This window comes from Sinocyclocheilus anshuiensis, unplaced genomic scaffold (genome assembly GCF_001515605.1).
Source record: "Sinocyclocheilus anshuiensis isolate Anshui unplaced genomic scaffold, SAMN03320099.WGS_v1.1 scaffold1286, whole genome shotgun sequence".
In the NCBI taxonomy this organism is placed as follows: Eukaryota; Metazoa; Chordata; class Actinopteri; order Cypriniformes; family Cyprinidae; genus Sinocyclocheilus; species Sinocyclocheilus anshuiensis.
Window position 1 is genome coordinate 364,113 of NW_015554223.1, and position 19,474 is coordinate 383,586.

The 19,474-nt window shown below is 39.0% G+C and overlaps 1 protein-coding gene across 3 annotated transcripts in view; it reads right to left on the reverse strand.

The window, feature by feature from the left end:
* LOC107671178 (protein capicua homolog) overlaps nucleotides 1-19,173 on the reverse strand; it is a 37,721-nt gene extending 18,548 nt beyond the window's left edge. For 2 of the 3 annotated variants that reach the window (XM_016464056.1, XM_016464055.1), the window contains exons 1-2: nucleotides 18,382-18,593; nucleotides 8,426-12,298 (exon numbers count right to left, since the gene is read on the reverse strand). In XM_016464056.1, the coding sequence (XP_016319542.1) occupies nucleotides 8,426-12,298; nucleotides 18,382-18,571 (4,063 nt within the window). In that variant the 5' untranslated portion in view covers nucleotides 18,572-18,593. Of the gene's footprint in view, nucleotides 1-8,425; nucleotides 12,299-18,381; nucleotides 18,594-18,871 lie in introns of those variants that run through there. The other variant, XM_016464057.1, reaches the window with a different exon arrangement.
* Nucleotides 19,174-19,474: the final 301 nt, after the last annotated feature.

Consider the following 19,474-nt stretch of genomic DNA (forward strand, 5'->3'; position numbering starts at 1 on the left):
TCCCTCTTCCTCCTGTTGTGTAGTAGGCTGCCCTCTTTCGATCTCTCAGCGTGTAAACCTCGCCCAGCCCGTGACCCGCCTTTTACTCCTCGAATGCTTCTTAGATTTGGTCTACGACGCAACCTATCGCAAGACAATCCGACACGCTGATTGGCGGGAGCGTGCGTTGGCATGTCAGTCATATGCAAATCCACATTTGGCTTTCGGCGTCTCACTGGCCGAAAAAGAGCTAATAAATATTTAACACGCCACAGAATCTGGGGCATGACTTTACGTGGGCTCTCGTGATATTTGGTCCCACTGTGACGTTGAAGCTGCCGCGCTACTCTAACGGTATTATAACAGGTATTATATGTATTGGTTTATTATGGGTTATAATAACGAATGCATTATTTTAGTACAGATTAATAAGACTCAATGGCAATGTGACAAATCCTCACATCAGCTGGACTCTCCCTTCAAAACAGTAGTTGAAATGTAATACCATTTGTAGCCATTTAAAAAAAGAGGGTGCCATAAAAACACAGGTAATTAATGCATTTAGTACTTTTAAAACAGACGAATTGATATTTTATTTATCCACATGAAAGTGAATAAACTAATGCAAACGTATTTTAAGTAATTCAAATACACTGAATTAAAATTTGGCAGTAAAATAGCTTTTTACTTTACAAAATATACACAGTCTGTGTAACTAATACAAGAAAGAAGTAAACATGTCCACTTCCTCACCCACTAAAGCCACATCATCTGCAGTCAGTGTGTCAAAATAAGACACAAGCATTATCAACATGCAAATTGATCTCATTACCAATACAATAATCTCTATTGTAGCGATACACTTCACACATTTTCCACACTCAATTTAAAACACCGTAGTAAGCATTACACTACAGTTAGTTCCAGTCCTCGAATCTGATTGGCTGAGATGCGTTTCAAGAGTGATGTTTAGTGTAACAGTTTGTATCACTCTGCTGGCTTCTTTTCATCGAGTTCCAGACCAGAGAGTGTTCCAGACATGCTTTCAATCTGAGCGTTGTTTGGTGACGCACAAAGCTTGATGCTTTGGCTTCTTTTGTATGAAGGAACTAAACTGACAGATTTTGTCCGAAATGTGAGTTATTTGATATTAATTTATTGTTTATAGAACTGTTGTATAAAAGCAATATCACACAATTGTGCTGATGGACAGCTGTGAATACTTGCAGCTGATTCACAACCATGCTGACATTCAGTACTACATTGCTCTTGTTTGTGTGAATTGAACACCTATACCACTCTGCTATACCACTTCTCTGGAGTGTGTAAGTAAGGACAAGAGTATGGTTTTGGTTTTAATACCTAGTGTCTTGGAGGGGAAGAATGAAATAAACCACCGGGCTCAAATGTGATTTGTCTCTGGGCAGAGGTTTTCTTGGAGACCATACAACTGTACATCACAAACATTATGTAAACCAGTTATGAATCAAAACTAAATTAAAAAAAGAGAGAAGGTGGAGAAATATTGGCCATAGAAAGTGTATTGACTCAGTGTATCTCAGTGTGGTATGGGAACAGCTCCAGTCAAGACTGCAAAGCCCTGAAGAGAGTTGTGCGCTTAGCTGAGCGCATCTCAGGGTCTGCTCTCCTCTCTCTACAGGACATCTACCTCAAACGCTGCAAAAGCAGAGCTGTTAAAATCATCAAGGACTCCAACCACCCTGGTAACTGTCTTTTCATTTTGCTGCCATCTGGTAAGCGCTTCCGTAGCCTGATGGCAAAAACCGAGAGACTTAGGAGGAGCTTCTTCCCCCAGGCCATCAGGCTCCTAAACTCAAACTCAGTCTCTTAACACCAACATGACTTCACTTAATTATCAGTATGACACTTAATATACAGACATTGTCACTTGCACACAGCAATTTCTGTAATATTTTATTTATTTACTTTTTACCTCTATTGCTGCTTTGTTACTACCCTGTACAACCTGTTTGCACATTCTTCTCTTGTATATTCCTGCTCATCTAAATATTTATTAAGCCTACAGTATACTGTCCTGCGCATTTTATTTTATTCTTATTTTTTATCTTACTTTTTCCATACCTATATTTATATATAATTTTCTTGTGTTTGTATTCTTTAATAATTGCACTGTCCATGGACCGGACCTGACTTACATTTCACTGCTGGTCATATATTCCCTATATAACCATGTATGTGACAAATAAAAATCTTGAATCTTGAAATATTCTTCACATAACGTTTTCCCCATCTTTTACTATTTATTTAATTTTACTAACTAAACAGCGAAATTTGTTTTGGTTGAGTGCAGTATTATAGGTCAGAGATTAAACTTGGTGACCACTGTTACTGCCAACAGGACACTGACCAGTGAATCAGCTGATAGTGATTATGTCACAGACAAAGGTGACTGTCCAAAACACTATTATCAGTGTATACAACTCTCAGGCAGCATGACACGGGCATGCTCACGGCGCCTATGAATGTCAGCGTGCCTGTGTGTAGGTTTATGTGTGTGTGCCGAGTTCAGTGACTGGTTTGTTTGTATGGGGCAGAGGGGTACTGGCCTTGTGCCCAGCATCAGCCAGTCCCTTCACAAACAGTCACACTACAATGAGAAAGATTTGTGTGTGTGAGAGAAAGAAAAACTACAGAGACACTGCAACCATAAGTGCAGTAACATTTTCCACACAAACGCAGTGGCCAAATAATATTATGACATAATATTATCTGAGTATGAGTAATACATTCCACTCTACATTTATGCCTGAAGAGTATCCTACACATTACATATATACCAGTACAAAACAGAAAGGCACTCAATAGAGGATGAAAAAAATTAGTGGTCGTGGAATGTTTGAGAAAAGAAAGGGAAAATGGGTGGGAAGGGGAAACTGTGCAAGGCAGGCGAATAAAAATAGAACAAGAGTCATTCTATGGAGAGGAGGGGAAGAGCGAGTTGTGAAAGTTGTGAAAACGGCCTCGCTCGCTGTATGTGGGAAGATGGTAATCGATCGACAGGAGAGGAGAGACAAACATCTATAAATAGACTTAAGAAATAACTAAGAACTCACGATAGAAAACGTGATTATGTGGGAACACATATTTACACACTCTCAACTGATGTACTGAAATCCATGCAAATCAAACTACCGAAGTAAGAATGGGTTATCAAGAGACATTTCTCCTCAATATAACACAATGTCAGAGCAATGGGAGGGGCTACACACTCTCTCAGCCACTGAGCTTGCGCTGAGCTCCTGGCAACAGCCAATGAGGTGAGGCCGAGACCCTCCAGCTCAGACTGATTATAGTAAACAAGTTTTTAACTCTTTCCTGGCTGATTCCACTGAGAATGACACACAGCAAAATATAACATCACTCACTATGTTTACATTTAGTAATACGGACACATCTAAATACATGAAAATGTAAAATAACTCAAATCAGCAGTTAGTCAGCCTTGACCGACAGTTCTCACATGCAGAGATGGGTAAAGCTCTGTATGTTTGAGGGTTAATAGTGTAAGAGAGCCCATGCTCCAAAACCTTTCTGTTCCTCCTATACAATCAGTGTTGTTACGTGATTAAAACACAATCTCAAAAAGCCCACTCCCTGTTTCCATGGCAACAGCTTTATGGGTACTGTTACCCAAGCCACTTTCGTGACCACTGACCATGCCACTCTTTCCACACACATACACTGCCCTTTTGTAAGATATTTATATCACTGCTGCCATCTGCCAGTACAATCATTCCAGCTATTTTCCAAGGGACATATGGAGAGGAAAAGACATGGTGCCTAACCAAAAACCCATCATGTTTGATTTATGTCTGTTGATCCACTTACACTCACTTACAACAATTTTACCACTGCTAGGAAAGTCTAACAGACTGGGTGCATGTCCATGAAATGCACCACAAATATAAAAAAAGGTAGTTATGAAACTCTATGCAGGTACGTCTCTTTAAAGCCTGTAATGGCACACTCTTCTCACAAGGAGGCAGCACTGCCCTATGGAAAAAAACTGAAGGCGATCACAGCTCTGGCAGACACAGAATTGAGTGAAGGAGAGATTACAGCTAGTGACGGGGGCTTTTATGTGAATGTATGTGTAAAAAGTCTTGTGAGAAAAAATTTTTAGATCCTGTGATCTCCCCTGAGATTTAACATAGAAATCAAACATTCGGCAAATACTAGCGTGAACCTTAAAATGCAGAATATGAGAAAAAGGCACAAAATATAGCATATTATATATGCATATATTATACATATACATAGTATAACATGCGGTTTAGCTATGCTATAATTTATATAAATGTATACGTGTTTGTGTTATCATGGAGAAACCTACAAAAAGGGAATGGCAGGCATTCCCTGGAACACTCTATGATCAGACAAACAGAGAGACTTCTGCACTGCACCAGAGAGAGAGAAAAAGACAGAGAGCGAGAAATAGGTGAGGAAAGAACCGTCGTAAAGTCTGATGCATAAGTGGGCGAAATAAAAAAAAATAAAGGGAATTAAATTGACATTTTGATTACAGCAATGATGAAAAGGAAGACACCGTTCTACCATATAAGTGATATATATACATGGCGACTCAGAACTCGGCACATATTGAGGCAGAGACCTATCGGAAACACTGTATCAAATACGGACAAAATTATACTATAGCCAAAATAAAAACAGCCTGCAATACATGTAATTAAAGTGATGAGTTGAAGTTTGAGCAAGGTGCTGTATATATTTTGCAGAGAAATAAAAAAGCAGACACAAACAGTTTCTTTTATCGGTTTAAAATTTGCAACATAAATCTGATGTTTAACTGCTTTCAGATTCAGAAAAAAAAATAGCAACAGAAAAGACATGCATATTGATAGTATTTGTGACGGCTCTAGTGAGTAGTAGTACATCTGTGTTTGCAGAGGGTGTGGATTAAATGAAACAGAATGTTTGGAATCATTGCCATAGTAAATGACAGCTGAAAACAGTTCTGGTGTTCGGTGTTCAGTCAAAACCAATCGTCTAATTTATTTTTAGGTGTCCTTTAAGCTAATGTACAATAACAACAATAACTGATAAATATGACCTGTTTATTTACGATGGGTCGGTAAACTGCATTAGAGTATTTTGTCTAAAACAATTTGATGTTTTGAAATTTGAAGTGTTATTTCAACTGTGAAATAAATTAGCCAAAACACACGCACACACACACACACACACACATATATATATATATATATCAAACCAGTTACGGGTAAATGCTAAACATCACTCAGTAAACACATCTGAAATAACAATATAAACACACAAACACACACACACACACACACACACACGTTCAAGCAAAACTATCTAAATAGAGACATGCTATAGACTTCTGTTATTTTTATGTACAGGTAGTTACAAATACTACAACCTAAACCTAACCCACATCCTAACCCTGATCCAAACAGAAAACCTTCTGCATTTCTAAAAGTAAAAAAAATATTTACATTTATATTTATATCGTCCCCAAAAAGATGTTTTAGATTTAGCTTACATCTGGGTACAAATTTGCCCAAAATACGGTTGAGTAGGTACAAACACACACACACACACACACACACACAAACACACACACACACACACACACGTTGGGTTTCCATATTTTATAGGGACATTCCATAGACATACTGTATAAACTGTATTTTCTATCCCCTTACCCTAAAATTCAATTCAATTTAAAATATATATGTCACAGTATGCCTTAGTTTGGACTTTGTTTTCCGTTTCCCTTTGAGTTGGTTGTCATGGTTATTCATTTGATTATGTTCAGGTGTGTCTCATTATCATGCGTATTTAGTTCAGTTCTGTGTTGATTCAGTTGTCCGGTGTCGTCTATGTGAAGGTTGTGTTTGGACTATTGCTCTGTATTTGGATTGTTGGAATTTACAGTGTGGATTATTAAAGACTGTGACTTGTGCTTGCATATTTATACAACTCAATCGTGACAATATATTTAGTCTTTGTGTTTCATATGTGTTCACAAAAACACTTGCCCTAATAAGGTCAAAATTGCCTGGTCCTTACATGTGAATCACTGAAATAACTTTACATTTATATTTTCTGAACCAAACAAACAAACAAACAAAAAAAAAACAGAGATCATGCAATTTGAGAATATGAAATTCAGCTGTGAAAATAAAGACTAAAGAGCACAAGTCAGAGCTAAAATTAAACAAATACATAATTTAGGGAAAGGGTAAATACAAGTCCCAATGGGTACTGTTGGTTAAATTATCAGGAAGTTACATCAAACTATCCAAAAACTGTCTAGAAAAGACAGTACCTCCAAATTCTTAGCACACACAAGAACACTTCTGAGAAAAGCCAGAGAGGCCAACAATTAATAATAGCTAACTCTGTAGCTAAGAGATCAAAATCTTAGCATCTCAGCATAGCACTGGTCTGTATGTAAAAGTTTATATATATATATATATATATATATATACATATATATATACACACACAAAAACGATCCTGGATCCTGCATAAAAGGTCAACTGAGGACAGTATCATATTACACCCAGTGCTACGTGTGAAAAGATTTTGTGGTGAAATGAGACCAAGACAGAGCTTTTAAGCCAGCTTTTGAAGCCATATATGTGGTGCAAATCTAACATCGCCCAAAATTAAAATGACACCATGTGAGGAATGGTGATGGGAAGAGCATGTTTTTCATCAGCAGAAACTGAGCATCATGTTAAATCATGTTAAAATGTGGTTGGTGAAAAATACTATAAAATAATGTGAACATTTCTGAAAAACTGAAGCAGGACCATCTTTTTAACAATATTTCAACCATATTTATCATTTATCATTTTAAAATAAAAATCACAATAAAACTAAATAAATGTTAACTGTCATTTTTAGAGTTTTGAAATATAATTATCACAAAGAAAATTATTTTGATTACATGTAAAATTCAGAAAAATTAGAAAACTGTGCCAGGACAACTAGATACTGTTTTGTCACGACAGGGCTCTCTCAAACTAATTTCCAATCCATCTCTCATTACAAATGGAAAAAAAATAAATGTTGAACCTGAGTTTTTAAACATGAACCAATGAAACATCAATATTACAACACAAATTAAAATATATAAATATATTACGTAAGGAATAAAGTACAGTCAGCCAGTCGTCGCAAAAAAAAAAAAAAACTGACAGAGCAAAAATTATTTTTATATATAACGAAGAGTTGAAACAAGAAACTAGTACAGTTATGTAGGAAATCGGTTGCCTGGGACAACAATCAATCATAGTTTGGTCATCATACAAAACATTTAGCAAAATGTGATCAGTAACCACTTAAATCTAAAAGTATTCCAGACAGCCATGTTTTAAACTGAATGGAATGAGAATGAATGTTTAGAATGTCAGAATTATAAATTGTCAATGTGTTTTCAGTGCTCAAAGTAATATTTTTGTCACACACAACATTACATTAATCTTATACCACAGTATTGATGAATACTTGGTTTTGGTTTTCAATAACTATAATATTTTCAATAGCTTAAAGGGATAGTTCACCCAAAAATTTAAATTATTTTACTGGCCCTCTTATCATTCCAAATCTGTATAGATTCTTTCACACAGAGATTCCGGAAAATACACGGAAAATGTGTCCCGTGATTTGTCCCGGGATGGTTTGATTTTGGTTTATTCACACTGCCAGTGATTTTCCGGAATCTGTGCGTGCGTTCACACACATCCCATACAGATGGCGTAAAGACATGTGACATTAGGATATGACATGTAATGTCACGCGTACCATTTCATTTTAAGGGATCAACGATCAGGGGCTTATGACTTTCTTTCTTCTGAGGAACACAAAACAGGATATTTTAAAAACACTGAGACATTTCTCAAAATATGTTTATTTATGTTCCACAGAAGATGGAAAGTAGTACAGGTTTGGAACAACATGAGGCTGAGCAAACGATGAAAGAATTTACATTTTTAAGTGAACTCTCCCTTTATTTTACTTCAATAAAATACTTAATCAGTAGAATAGTTTTGTTACTTAACAGTTACATAACTTCAAGAAGAGCAATGCCACTTTGCCATTGAAAAATTGTAATTAAACGGATAACTATTCTACATTTCTTTAAAGATCCAAATATGATATTTATGGTACAGTCTTCCGAATCACATTTTAAAAATGAAATTCAATCTCTTTTGACATATTGTGAGCATAGACAAAATTGACAAATTATGGGCATCCATATTCTCTAAATTGTTTCTATTTTTTAAATTTTCATTGAATTAGTCTAACATGGCATATTCTCTTTTGTAATTAAAGCAAAATAACAACTGTCCAGGGAATCACAACTTAAACATTGGTGTTAGCATTAAATTTAAATATAGAATTCTCTTACCAGTCCCAGGTCGTCCCATGATGATTTCTTTGCATGGCACAGGATGCAAGGTCTCTGTGGAAAGTATGAGCGGCAGCAGGGCAGTAGGAGCAGGGTGACAAGGGACAGGCTGCTGCAATGTCACTTGACCACTCTTCTCTTGTCGCCCTCCATCCCCCACACCAATGAGACCAGGCCCTGGGACAGGGCTAGGCACTGATATGCAGGCTAAGGTGGCGCTGGATTGTGTAGGTAGACCTGCAGGGGTTAGGTTTGGAATGGAAGAGGTAGTAGACACTAGAACAAGAGTTGAGGTGGGATTCTGCAGTAAGACAGATCCATTAGTGGAAGCAGCGTTAATTGGAACAGGAACATGTAGTCCTGTCTCTGAATGTACACCAGTTTGGCTGTTTTCTGTGGAACTGGTCCTGTCCACCTCTGCAACTCTAGTCAGTGGCAGTTCTGTAAACTTTATTAAAGGAACCTCAGGATTTCTCACTATTACTGGAGAGTCTCTCAGAGGCTGCTGGGAGACTGTACATTGTGAACCTGATTCTAAGAATAGGGGAGAAGCGGGTGGGGAAGAGACAGTAGTTGAAGTCAGTCTTTGGGGGTGTGTGACAGTAGTGGTCTGAGTAGAGATAATGCAGAGACTTGTTACAAGAGAAGGGTCCCGACAGCTTTGTTCCTGATCGGGTTTGCCATATTCCTGCAACAGAGGAGCTGGAGGAGGTGGGGCATCCGTCCTGCGTTTGCCTGGGCTCATAGGTACAGTGAAGGTTAGATTAGTGTGGAAGGATGGCACAACACCAGACAAGTGTCTGTCTTTCTCCCTCTCTGTGCCTCCTGTTCCATGTTTTGGGACACCACTGTTGGTACCACTGGGGTGTTTGTGGTGACGAGGAGGCAAAACTGGAGAGGCAGTAACAGGACTGAAATTTGCAGGGTGAAAGCCAAAAAGTGGCGAAGCTGATGGGGAAGGTGTAGGTGAGAATGGGGACTGATTTGAAATCGGTGAGAATGAGGGTGTTACAGACCTTGAGCCCAGGGATACCAGCATAGTTGCAGCTTCACATTCATCAAAGTCAAAACGAGAGAAATCTTGAGGAAGCAGTGATGGCAAGCCAAGACGTAGACGAGAGTCAGTACCTCGGCTGCTTGTCTCACTACTGTCGCGAGAAGTCTCATCCCAATCAAATTCACTGCTAGCACGACCCCGCAGATCTGAAGGGGTCACAGTCCCTGAGCTACTCTCTCCACCTCCTCCACTCCCTCTCTCTCCCACTGCTCCCTCCATTTCTTTTGTGCGCATGGAGAGGTGACGAGAACAGTAGCCACGACGCTGGGACTCTTTCATGCAGCCTTCTCGTGAGCACAAGCGGCGCCACTGCTTCCCATTGAACTTCTTACGGATTCCATTAGGGGTACAAACCACATCGCCTTTCTTGTATTTCTGTTGGGCAGCTGACAATGGTGTCCTTGATCTTGAGGAAGAAGCAGAAGAAGAAGCAGAACTCCCTGGAATTGGGGTGGAGGTCTGTGAAGGTGTAGGAGTCTTTTCTAGAGGTGTCAGAGAACCCCTGGAACTGGGGGAAGGAGGCACAGAGGGTGGTATAGGGTGAGAGGTCCCCCCATCAGACCCTAAAACTGCAGGTGAATGGGTGGGTTGTGGACTTCCTAAAGAAGTCCCGGCGATGCCTCGCACCACTGTAATGGGACTTGGATACCCAGGCGGTTTGGAAAGAATTTGTCTGTGCTGATTAGGCACACTTGCTTTTGGTCCCCCTGAGACTACGGGCCCTCCACCATCTCTGAGTGGTGCCATGTTAAGCCGCGAAACCTCCATGTCCACCTCTGGAGTCTGCAGTTGCTTTCGCTCGTGTTCTCTTTCTCTAACTCTTTCCCTATTCCCAGTTCCATCATCCTCCCTCCTAGTTGCTAAACTAAACATACTGTTTGCTACCATAACAACTTCTGGTGAAGTGGAAGATGAAAGATGTGTGCTTCTTCCATAGTGATGAACCCCTGTGTCTGGAGAAGGGAATCTGCAGTTCTCCCTGGGAGGGCCTGCACTTACTAAATCCATTCCCTCACTTAACTGACAAAGCTCTCTCTCCACTTCTATCTCCTCCCTGTGCTCTCTCTCCTCCTGTTCTTTCTCTCTCATAACCCCATCCCATGGCGGAACAAGGAGGCGCAAGTTCTGGCGAGTAACCCATACATTCTTTGTACTTGATGTCTGTTGCATCTCCTCATTGCTGCACCTTTCTTTCTCCTGCTCCAATTCCTCCTGCAAAAGCACCATGTAGGGGCAAGCTAAATTAGAGTCTACCTGAGCAACCACACCTTCTCTGTACCACTCTTTACCTTTATCTCCTCCATAAGGCACACAAACACGTGTCCCAACCTCCACAAGTTCACTTCCTGGGGGTGGGGCGTCTAAAATGAGGTCAATGGGTTGGTGTGGGCGACTTACTAATGTATGAAATGGATATGAGAGCAATGTCCCCGCCCCATTAATCTGCAACTCTACATTCAGCTGCTCTCTACTGGACCCACGCACCACACCACAGAAAAAAACATATTCCTTGATCAGCTTCTCATGTTCCTTTAAATTAGTTCTTGGTCGTCTACGTGCTAGCACCCTTTGGTTTTTTAGTCCTTTAGCTAGTGCTTCTGCTATTGTTGCAGACCCTACCTGCTCAGTTTGTATGTGATTGGGGGACAAGAGGACAGACAGGGTTGAACTGTTGGAGAGGTTGAATCTTCTTGGCGCTCTTACATTGTTCCCTGAATTTAGCTGCACACAAGAGGGCTCAACTACCTCCAGATCCACAGAGTGTTCACTGGCTGTGTCTGTGGATGATGAGCGCACAGAATTTGGAGCTTGCTCCCCATATCCATCTACTTCCACCATTTGGCCCACCTTTTCTCCTTCGGAAGGCACCTCACTTTTCAACATATCACCCTTAGTTCTATCTCCTTTTGGAGTTTCTGTGCTTGCTATTTTCCCCATTTCTCTCCTGTTATTCACACTATTATCCAGATCAGAAATATCTGCTATCACTAAATCATTTCTGACCACAGGAGTAGTGCTCTGAGAAATGGAGTTGTGTGGAGAATTTAGATGGTTGCTATGAATAGTGAGTTGAGCTACAGGGGTCGAACTGATGGGAGAAGTACTGCAAGCTTGATGTTCATACATGTATTTCTTCTTGGGCACCCTAGCTTTGAAAGTAGCTGTTTTTCGACTGGAGGGTGTGGTGGAAGTGTGGTTGGCACTCAAAGAGTTATTTTTATTTAAACTGTTGGCTGTAGTATTTGTGTTTTGTGTATTGCTAGCAGTGCTGTTTGCATGTTGGTTGCTACCTTTACTGTTTGTGCTAGTAAAGTTTTGTGTGTTTATGTTACAGATGTCTGTGCTATTACTATGTGAATTTTCATGTGCGTTGCTGGCTATTTTGATTGAGTCTGTATTATCTGTTAAACTGTTAGTATGAACGTTCCTGGGGCTTTTTGCCTTATTCACTATTACTGCATTCCCTTCAGATTTTGATGTTTCCATTGTCCTTTCTTTTATTTGCTCTTTTAACCCCTCACTGTTTAGGAAGTTGCTACTCTTGATATGCTTGTCCTGAGAGCTATCTTCTTTGGATGGAGTGTATTTCTGGTGTGAAGGTCCAGGCGGTGTTGTCTGTGAATGTTCTTCAAGCTTGCCCACTCGTTTTCTTGCTCCTTTTGCTCTTGTCGATAAAGGAGTGCGTCCTCTCTGTTTCTTTGGTGGCCTCATCTTTTTTAGTTTGGCAACTATTTCTTTCTCCCCTTTTTTTCTTCCTTCTTTTCTCTTGTTTAGTTGGCTATTTTGAGGTTTCTTTTTCTTTTCCTCACAACACCCTGGAACAAGAAAGACAAAAAGTGAAGGAGAAACAGATAAATAGACATTTCCTTGTTGTCAATATAGGGTAACTGGGAAGATAGTGCTCCATGTGTATGAAAAGTGTCCAAACAGTAACAGTAGTGCTGTGTACACACACACACAAAAAAATCTAATGTTTATATTTAGGCAGATGATTAGATATCAACGTTATTCAAATACAGAGTAAAAAGGCTACCGCAAAACAGCAGACCATGAGTGTGCTTATGAATAACACAAGAAAGTTTCACATGCAACAACATTTACAACGAGGAAACCTTCTCCAGTACACCAAGTACATTTCTGAAAACAAGGCTGGATGATCAAAATGTATTCATGTACAGTTAAACTGCTTTGATTTTTAAAACAAAATAATCATAATGCTTGAAATACACACTGAAAGTCAAATCATGTGCAGAGAAGATATTTCTCTAGATATTTTGCTTTTTTTCCCCCCAGACTCGAACCTGTGCTGTAAATTTCCATATCATATGAAAACCTTTTAAAAGTACATAACATTTTATTTTGTGTTAAAGGTTAGTGTTATAGCATTTTTAAAAGTTAAGATTAATAGCATTGTATTGAAGGCAAAATATTTGTTCTTTTATTTGGATTTTTTATATATATTTTTTTATATTATTATTTATTATTTTAACATTTAAAAAAGATTCATCCATTTTCCATCATTACAGGAGAAGGTGGTATGTGGTACATAAGTAGTATACATGCCACTGTCAGGGAGAAAATCACAAGGGCCCAGAAGAAAATCTAGTCTATCAGAGTGGCATGTTTTAGCTGACACACAACTTAAGTTCAAAAAAAACAAAAAACAATAAAAAAACACTTAAAATCAAAACACTGTTAAATGTCCTGTATGACATTTTAAACGAATAGTCAATAAATCATGAGTAAATGTAAAAATTATGTGTCCTTACTTGTCACCCATTTATGTTTAGTTTTTTGACCCTCTCAAAAAAACTAGATGAAAATAAATCCACCATTAAAAATGCCTGAATTTTATTCCAAAAGCAGGATAACTGGATTTGACAGCACATGGCAGGTTTAAGCCCTGGATTTTGCTGCATTAGGCAAGAGAGTGGCTACTCTTATTCATGTTGGCTGCCATGCCAATAGATAAACAAATGTTGCATATATGCCTGTTTTTAAGTGCCTTCAAATAAAAAAAGTGTCAATATGATGTTAGTATATCTGTATACTTTCACAGTCTAAATAACGATAATGATAATTTGTCAGAAGTGCGCACTGTAGTGTATGTCCTATAATGTAAGATATGCCAAATCAACAATCAATGTGTGCATAATTCATTGTGTCTCGTGATTGTGATTTTTGTGTGATTATACATATATCTCACAATAAGAAGTCTGCGTACATCAAAATTATGTGAGGGGGATCCATAGCACCCAAGTGCATATCACAGATTGGGATTCTGTGGGCGCCCCTGTGTACTTCTTTTCCCATACCCACATTACATAATACACACAAAACAGACATATTTAGCATCTGCTGTCACGCTGCAATACACAAACATGAGGAAAATCAGGCTGAGATTTCAGCAGGAAAAAACTCAAACATTCACTCCTCTACACATAAAAAGCATTTTAACCCAGTCCCCCTTTAGCAGCCTGTCCTTATTCATTAGTACACACAAACACGTGTGTGAAATCACACTCCTCTACACTCAATTTCTCACTCTCTCTACTATTCCACACTCACCCACTCACAAAAAATGTGCAAACAGACACTCCCACACAAACAACACACGCACAGGATTTTCCTGTGAGAGATGCAGGCTTTAAAAGGAGAATTGGGGAATTCTTTGAGTCATTCCAAGAGACACCCCACCCAGCGTTTCTACTGACCTCAAACTGTTTATTTGCAATTGAGAGAGATTTCCTTCCTGGTTACTACATGGAATATTATACAGAAAACAATGTTATTAGGCTTAACTCCAAATTCAGGATCTTTACATCACATTATAAGCAACCTGTCTCTGAAATTTCAGAAGATATGTTTGTGAGAAGGTTTTTGAAATGGTTACCGCATGTTATTTTAGTAATTGCAAAACAATTTTAATGACTTAGATGCACGTATCAAAACAAAATATACGAGTCAGCATAGTACCAATAGTCAAACAATCAGGCCAAAATTCTGAGTAAATTCCACTTTTATCAATTTTTTTTCTGACCTCAGCATAAGTTAGTAATTTAATATCATGTTTTTCCGTTGTATTCCCCCTGATGGGGAGTCAGAAAGACTTGGCAATGTTAAAACCATAAAGAAAGTGTGAGTGTCTTTTTTGGCAGGGAGGTCAGAAAATAAATAATTGTAAGTAAATAATGACAAAAAAATACCCAAGGGCCAGACCTGATCCACACACTAAGAACATTTCAAATAAAGTAATTAGGCCTATGCCGTAAAGAACCTATGACTCATACTACATGATCGATCTTCAAAAAGAAGAAGAATCTGCCACAAATTTTGCTGTGTTCACTGGCAATTTCACCTCAATATACTGCTTTACTACACATTTCAGTAAATTCACAAAAACTATTTTCACAATAAATTATATAACATACAAATCATGGTGTAAATCGGAGCTACAGTTGGTTGTGTATCACATGGTTGTGTAATTTGCTAACATTATTCTAGAGGTTTATATTCAGTTAGTCACCCAGCATACCAATTAAATTGAATGAAATAGGAAAAACAATAAAGCAAACACACAATAAAGTCTGTAAATAAGTGAGGGGATAAATAACATTGATGTTAATAAATATTGTTCTAAAACGTGAAAGCATAACTGCAATATCCTAAGCAATAAAGCTATAATATGATTGTAAGTGCATCATAATCTTTTACGCAATAAATCCTGAACATGTTGTGTCTTCCTTGTCCTTAGTCTATTAATATATGATAAGCGTAGTTGTTTCTTAACTGATGCAGAGCCAGCATGACCCTTAAGTTTGTATTTAATTTAGTACTGCAAATGATTTTTCAACTTCTTGTTTATGGCTGACAGAATTCAACGAATTATACCATGATCTGAAAATATATCACAGCAATTTGAAATATACCATGATCATAAATAATCTTCTCAGCCGTGAAGATTAAGCATGTTGTTAAAAAGTGTTGCAACGTTTGCATAAATTCAGAGATCCCTGCAGCTTCTAGAAATTCCTGCTCAGGAAACTGAAAACACCGTGGATGATGTCAAACTGCACAACCTAATCTAGAAAACATGTGACCCTTTTACTTGAACAATCCACAAAATCACTATTAGCGGAAGCTTTACTTCTCATGAATTTGAACCACTGATAATTACCAGGAAATTGCATTTGATATTTAAATTGCTATCATCTCAGGCCTCCTTTGGTATTTCACGTGGAAGAATTTTGCTTTTCAAATATGCATTAACTAGATTAAATCAACATGCTGGACAACTTGCCAAGTTGCGAGTGATACTAGAACTAGCACTAATGCTGTAATACCACAAGTTAGTGTAAATGTTGTAATCTATTTCATTGCTTAGATATCATTCAGCCTTCAAAAAAAAATAAAAAAAAATAAATGGAGTAATAAGTTCATATCTATATACAGTGGGTACGGAAAGTATTCAGACCCCCTTAAATTTTTTGATATGCATCTATATGTTAAATAATACGATTAATATATTTGGAAAATAATTATATTACAAACGATAAACTATATAAAACATTCAGATGCAACAACAGGCGTGCAAAACTACACGCACTTTCAGCTAATCCTAGGTCCACTTCCCGTGACTGTGACAGCTCTGACTCCTATGTATGTGACTACAGCTGGTCGAACGAAAGCCTCAGCATTTTGGATATTAGTATGATACCTGTATTAAAGGTCTAACTAAAGCAAGAAAAACTCTGACGTCAGCCATATGACAGGAGTCCAATCCAAGCACACACTCTGTTTTCAGCTGAACCGTTGCTGTTTCTATACGAGTCTATGTGAACATCGTAGCCATCCTCGTCCTCAGGCCAGCAACTGCTGTTCATTACAACCTTAATCCACTTCAAAACTATAGAAACACATACACGCTTGACTTAATTGATATATGGACAAGATACTTTCAGCTGTCACTGAACAACTACCTTGATCCTAAAAGGTCAAATGATTTATTTCAGAATTAATAATAAAAATGTCCTGTTTATAAGGCTCAACAAATCCATTTGTTTTTCCTTTTCACTTATAGTCATTATGCACACAGGCTTTAGCTACATTTATTTAGGTGACTCAAATGAGCCAGAACATATTTCAGTTCACCCACATTAAAAGGTGATATTATACATTTAATACTGAGTGTTAAGCCACCGTGATTAAGAGCAATATTGCACAATGATCGATTTTTTGTAAATGTAAAGCCTAGAATATGTGCGTCACACACCAATGCCAAGCACAAACACGCAAGATCACACATACACACACACACTGCTGACGGTGAACCAGTTGTCAATGGAGCAACTGTTTGTGTCAAAGACTTTGCTCAAACCAAAACTCAACCATACATCTATACACTGTTTCCCCTTAGGGGTCAATAAAGCACCTATCGTATATATTCAGACTGATGTGTGACAGGGTAACAGAAAAGGGGGACACAGATTCACACGCAGTTGTGATGCCAGTATGCCAGCCTGTCACACTACTCGGATTTAATTGGAGAATAAGTCTTACAGTGCATTGCTCCACTGCAGTGTTACGAAGCAAAATAAACATGCAAAAAAAATTGCGGGTTACCAAATAAGCAAAACAACAAAAACAACCCACGACAGTGCTATACACCAATGTGTGCGATTTTCAAGTCAACGATCTGCCCACTCCACACAACACATTGCGTATCAACACTGATTTTGTGCTCATTCACAGATTGTTCTGCAAATGTGTATTCTGGGGCATACAGAAGGGTGCAGGGCTGCAGCAGTGCAGTGTTGTGCAGCTCAGGGGCATGCATGGGTGCTATGACTTCCTTCCTCCCCAAGGCCGACCATTTCCAACTGTATTACCTGCTTTATTTGGACTTTAAAGTGGGTCACCAAGGGGGTGTTACAGTCTCACACATGAAACAGCAAAAACATGGAGAAACTCAAGAGATGAGCGCACAACAAGGGACATAAGGGACACATGCCATGCTCTTTGAAAAATCAGCAGCCCTGCAGTTTACTATTAAAAAATCCCCTGCAAAAGAGTTCAAACGCTTTGAAATCAGTAGCTAAACATTACCATTACCTATAAAGCACGTTCCAGACGAGCTGTATGGATGATGAAGCAGTACATGTAGTGAGTGACGTAGACGAAAGGCTGCCCAAAACAACATTCTATAAACACTCCACCATCATCAGTCAGACGTGGAAGAATATCACTCATTTATCCAACATGACCAAAAGGAGCAAAGGCGCTCAGTGGCAAACACTTACCATTACTAAAAGCATGCAAAGTGGCACACATGACTTGATGAGAAATGAATTGACAGATGGTGTTAATGCAGACAAACTGAGCCATCATTATGGAGACACTCTTTAACAGCAGAGTGCATCTTATTTACGTGCATCTCTGAAGATGGCAAAATCTCAATAGTGTGTAACATGAAAACCCCACTAGTGTCAACACGGCTATATTCAAGGAGGCCCGTTAGTACTGAACGATACTTTTAAAATATTAATTACAATATTAACTGATTAGAAACCTGATTCTCGGTTGAAAGGCTTTTTTATACTTCTATAAGGACGTATTCCGACATGTATTGGACTATGAGGTGAGCCGCTGAAATAATGCACAACAATGGAAAGCGTACCGTCAGAATGCGCACGAAAGCCGCCGGTGGTAGTAGTAGTACTCGCAGTGCTTCGCAATGTCACGGGAGTAGTACTATGCCAAGGACTCGCAACAGCTAAATTAGACAAGGAAAGACCTCGTGAGAGAGTAAAAGAAAGCTTTAAAACGTGTTCAAACACACTCGCACTGACGCGCAAAAACACTACGCAGCAGCATGCAGCAAAAGTTGCAAATGACCCACCTTTATGAGCCGTCCTAGCCGAGGGCTGATGACAGCGCGTGTAGTAAGTCCGAGTAATAGTGTTGGTTACCGAATAAAGTATTAATTTGTTTGTTTTATCCATTGGCGCCGTGACGTTATTACTCGCTAGTACTGTAGGTAGTGCATTCCTTCCTCGAGCGTAATCCTGCCAGTGCGTAACGCAGTGCATGAGTGCCAGTCTGCTCTGTTCAAGTTGCTCAAACTCATGCCATTCAGTCCAAACAATTCGGAAAGGGATACGTTATTAAATTACTCAAAAGCTTGGTTTGAACGCTGTGTTTAAAACATTTGACAAAGTTTAACTCTGCATCCCCACCCCCTTCCTTCTTCTTGCTCTAGGTCCTTCCTTGATATTTTAGTGAGCTGATTTGTTCTCCGTTTCTCTTTTGCACACAACATTCGTGTCTAAAATACGGGTTGTCACTAATATTAGCGGTGGATTCGTTTGAATGATAACTAACTTACTTACCAAAACAGCAGAAATACTTGATATGAATTTACGGTGCAAATTGCAGATGGGCTCTGTCCTTTCGTCTGAAGTGGCGAGCAACGTCCATCCATGTCTTCTGTCTGTCGGGAATTTTACTTTATATCGGTCCTCCGTAAAACATCTTCGCCCCCCTCCCAACAGCAACTAAGACAGGGATTAAAAACTATATGAATCCCTTTTCCACTACAGTCACAAAATGGTGAATGAACCACTAACAGCTGGCCCGCCTGGCCAATCAGAGCGCACTGACAGATACAGTAACCTATGGATGTGACAGCACAAATTTAGAGGCGTTTCTCAGTGGTTTATTCCATTTGATTGGCAGGCGCTTTGGGCCAATCGCAATGAAGCTAGATACCAAGCCGGCGCGCACTCCAAAAGTTACAGTATCCAATGAGAGCGCTGGGAACCATAGGAACAGGGTGTGGGCGGGCACTAGGGAAGTGTTCAAGAAGCACTGGCCAATAACGCGATACGAGTTTTCGCTCCCTAAAAAAAGGTGCGTTTACCACAAACGACAGCGCAACACTTCATCCTAAAATTACTAGATTTTCACTTCCCCTGAACTGCAAGAACTGTTTG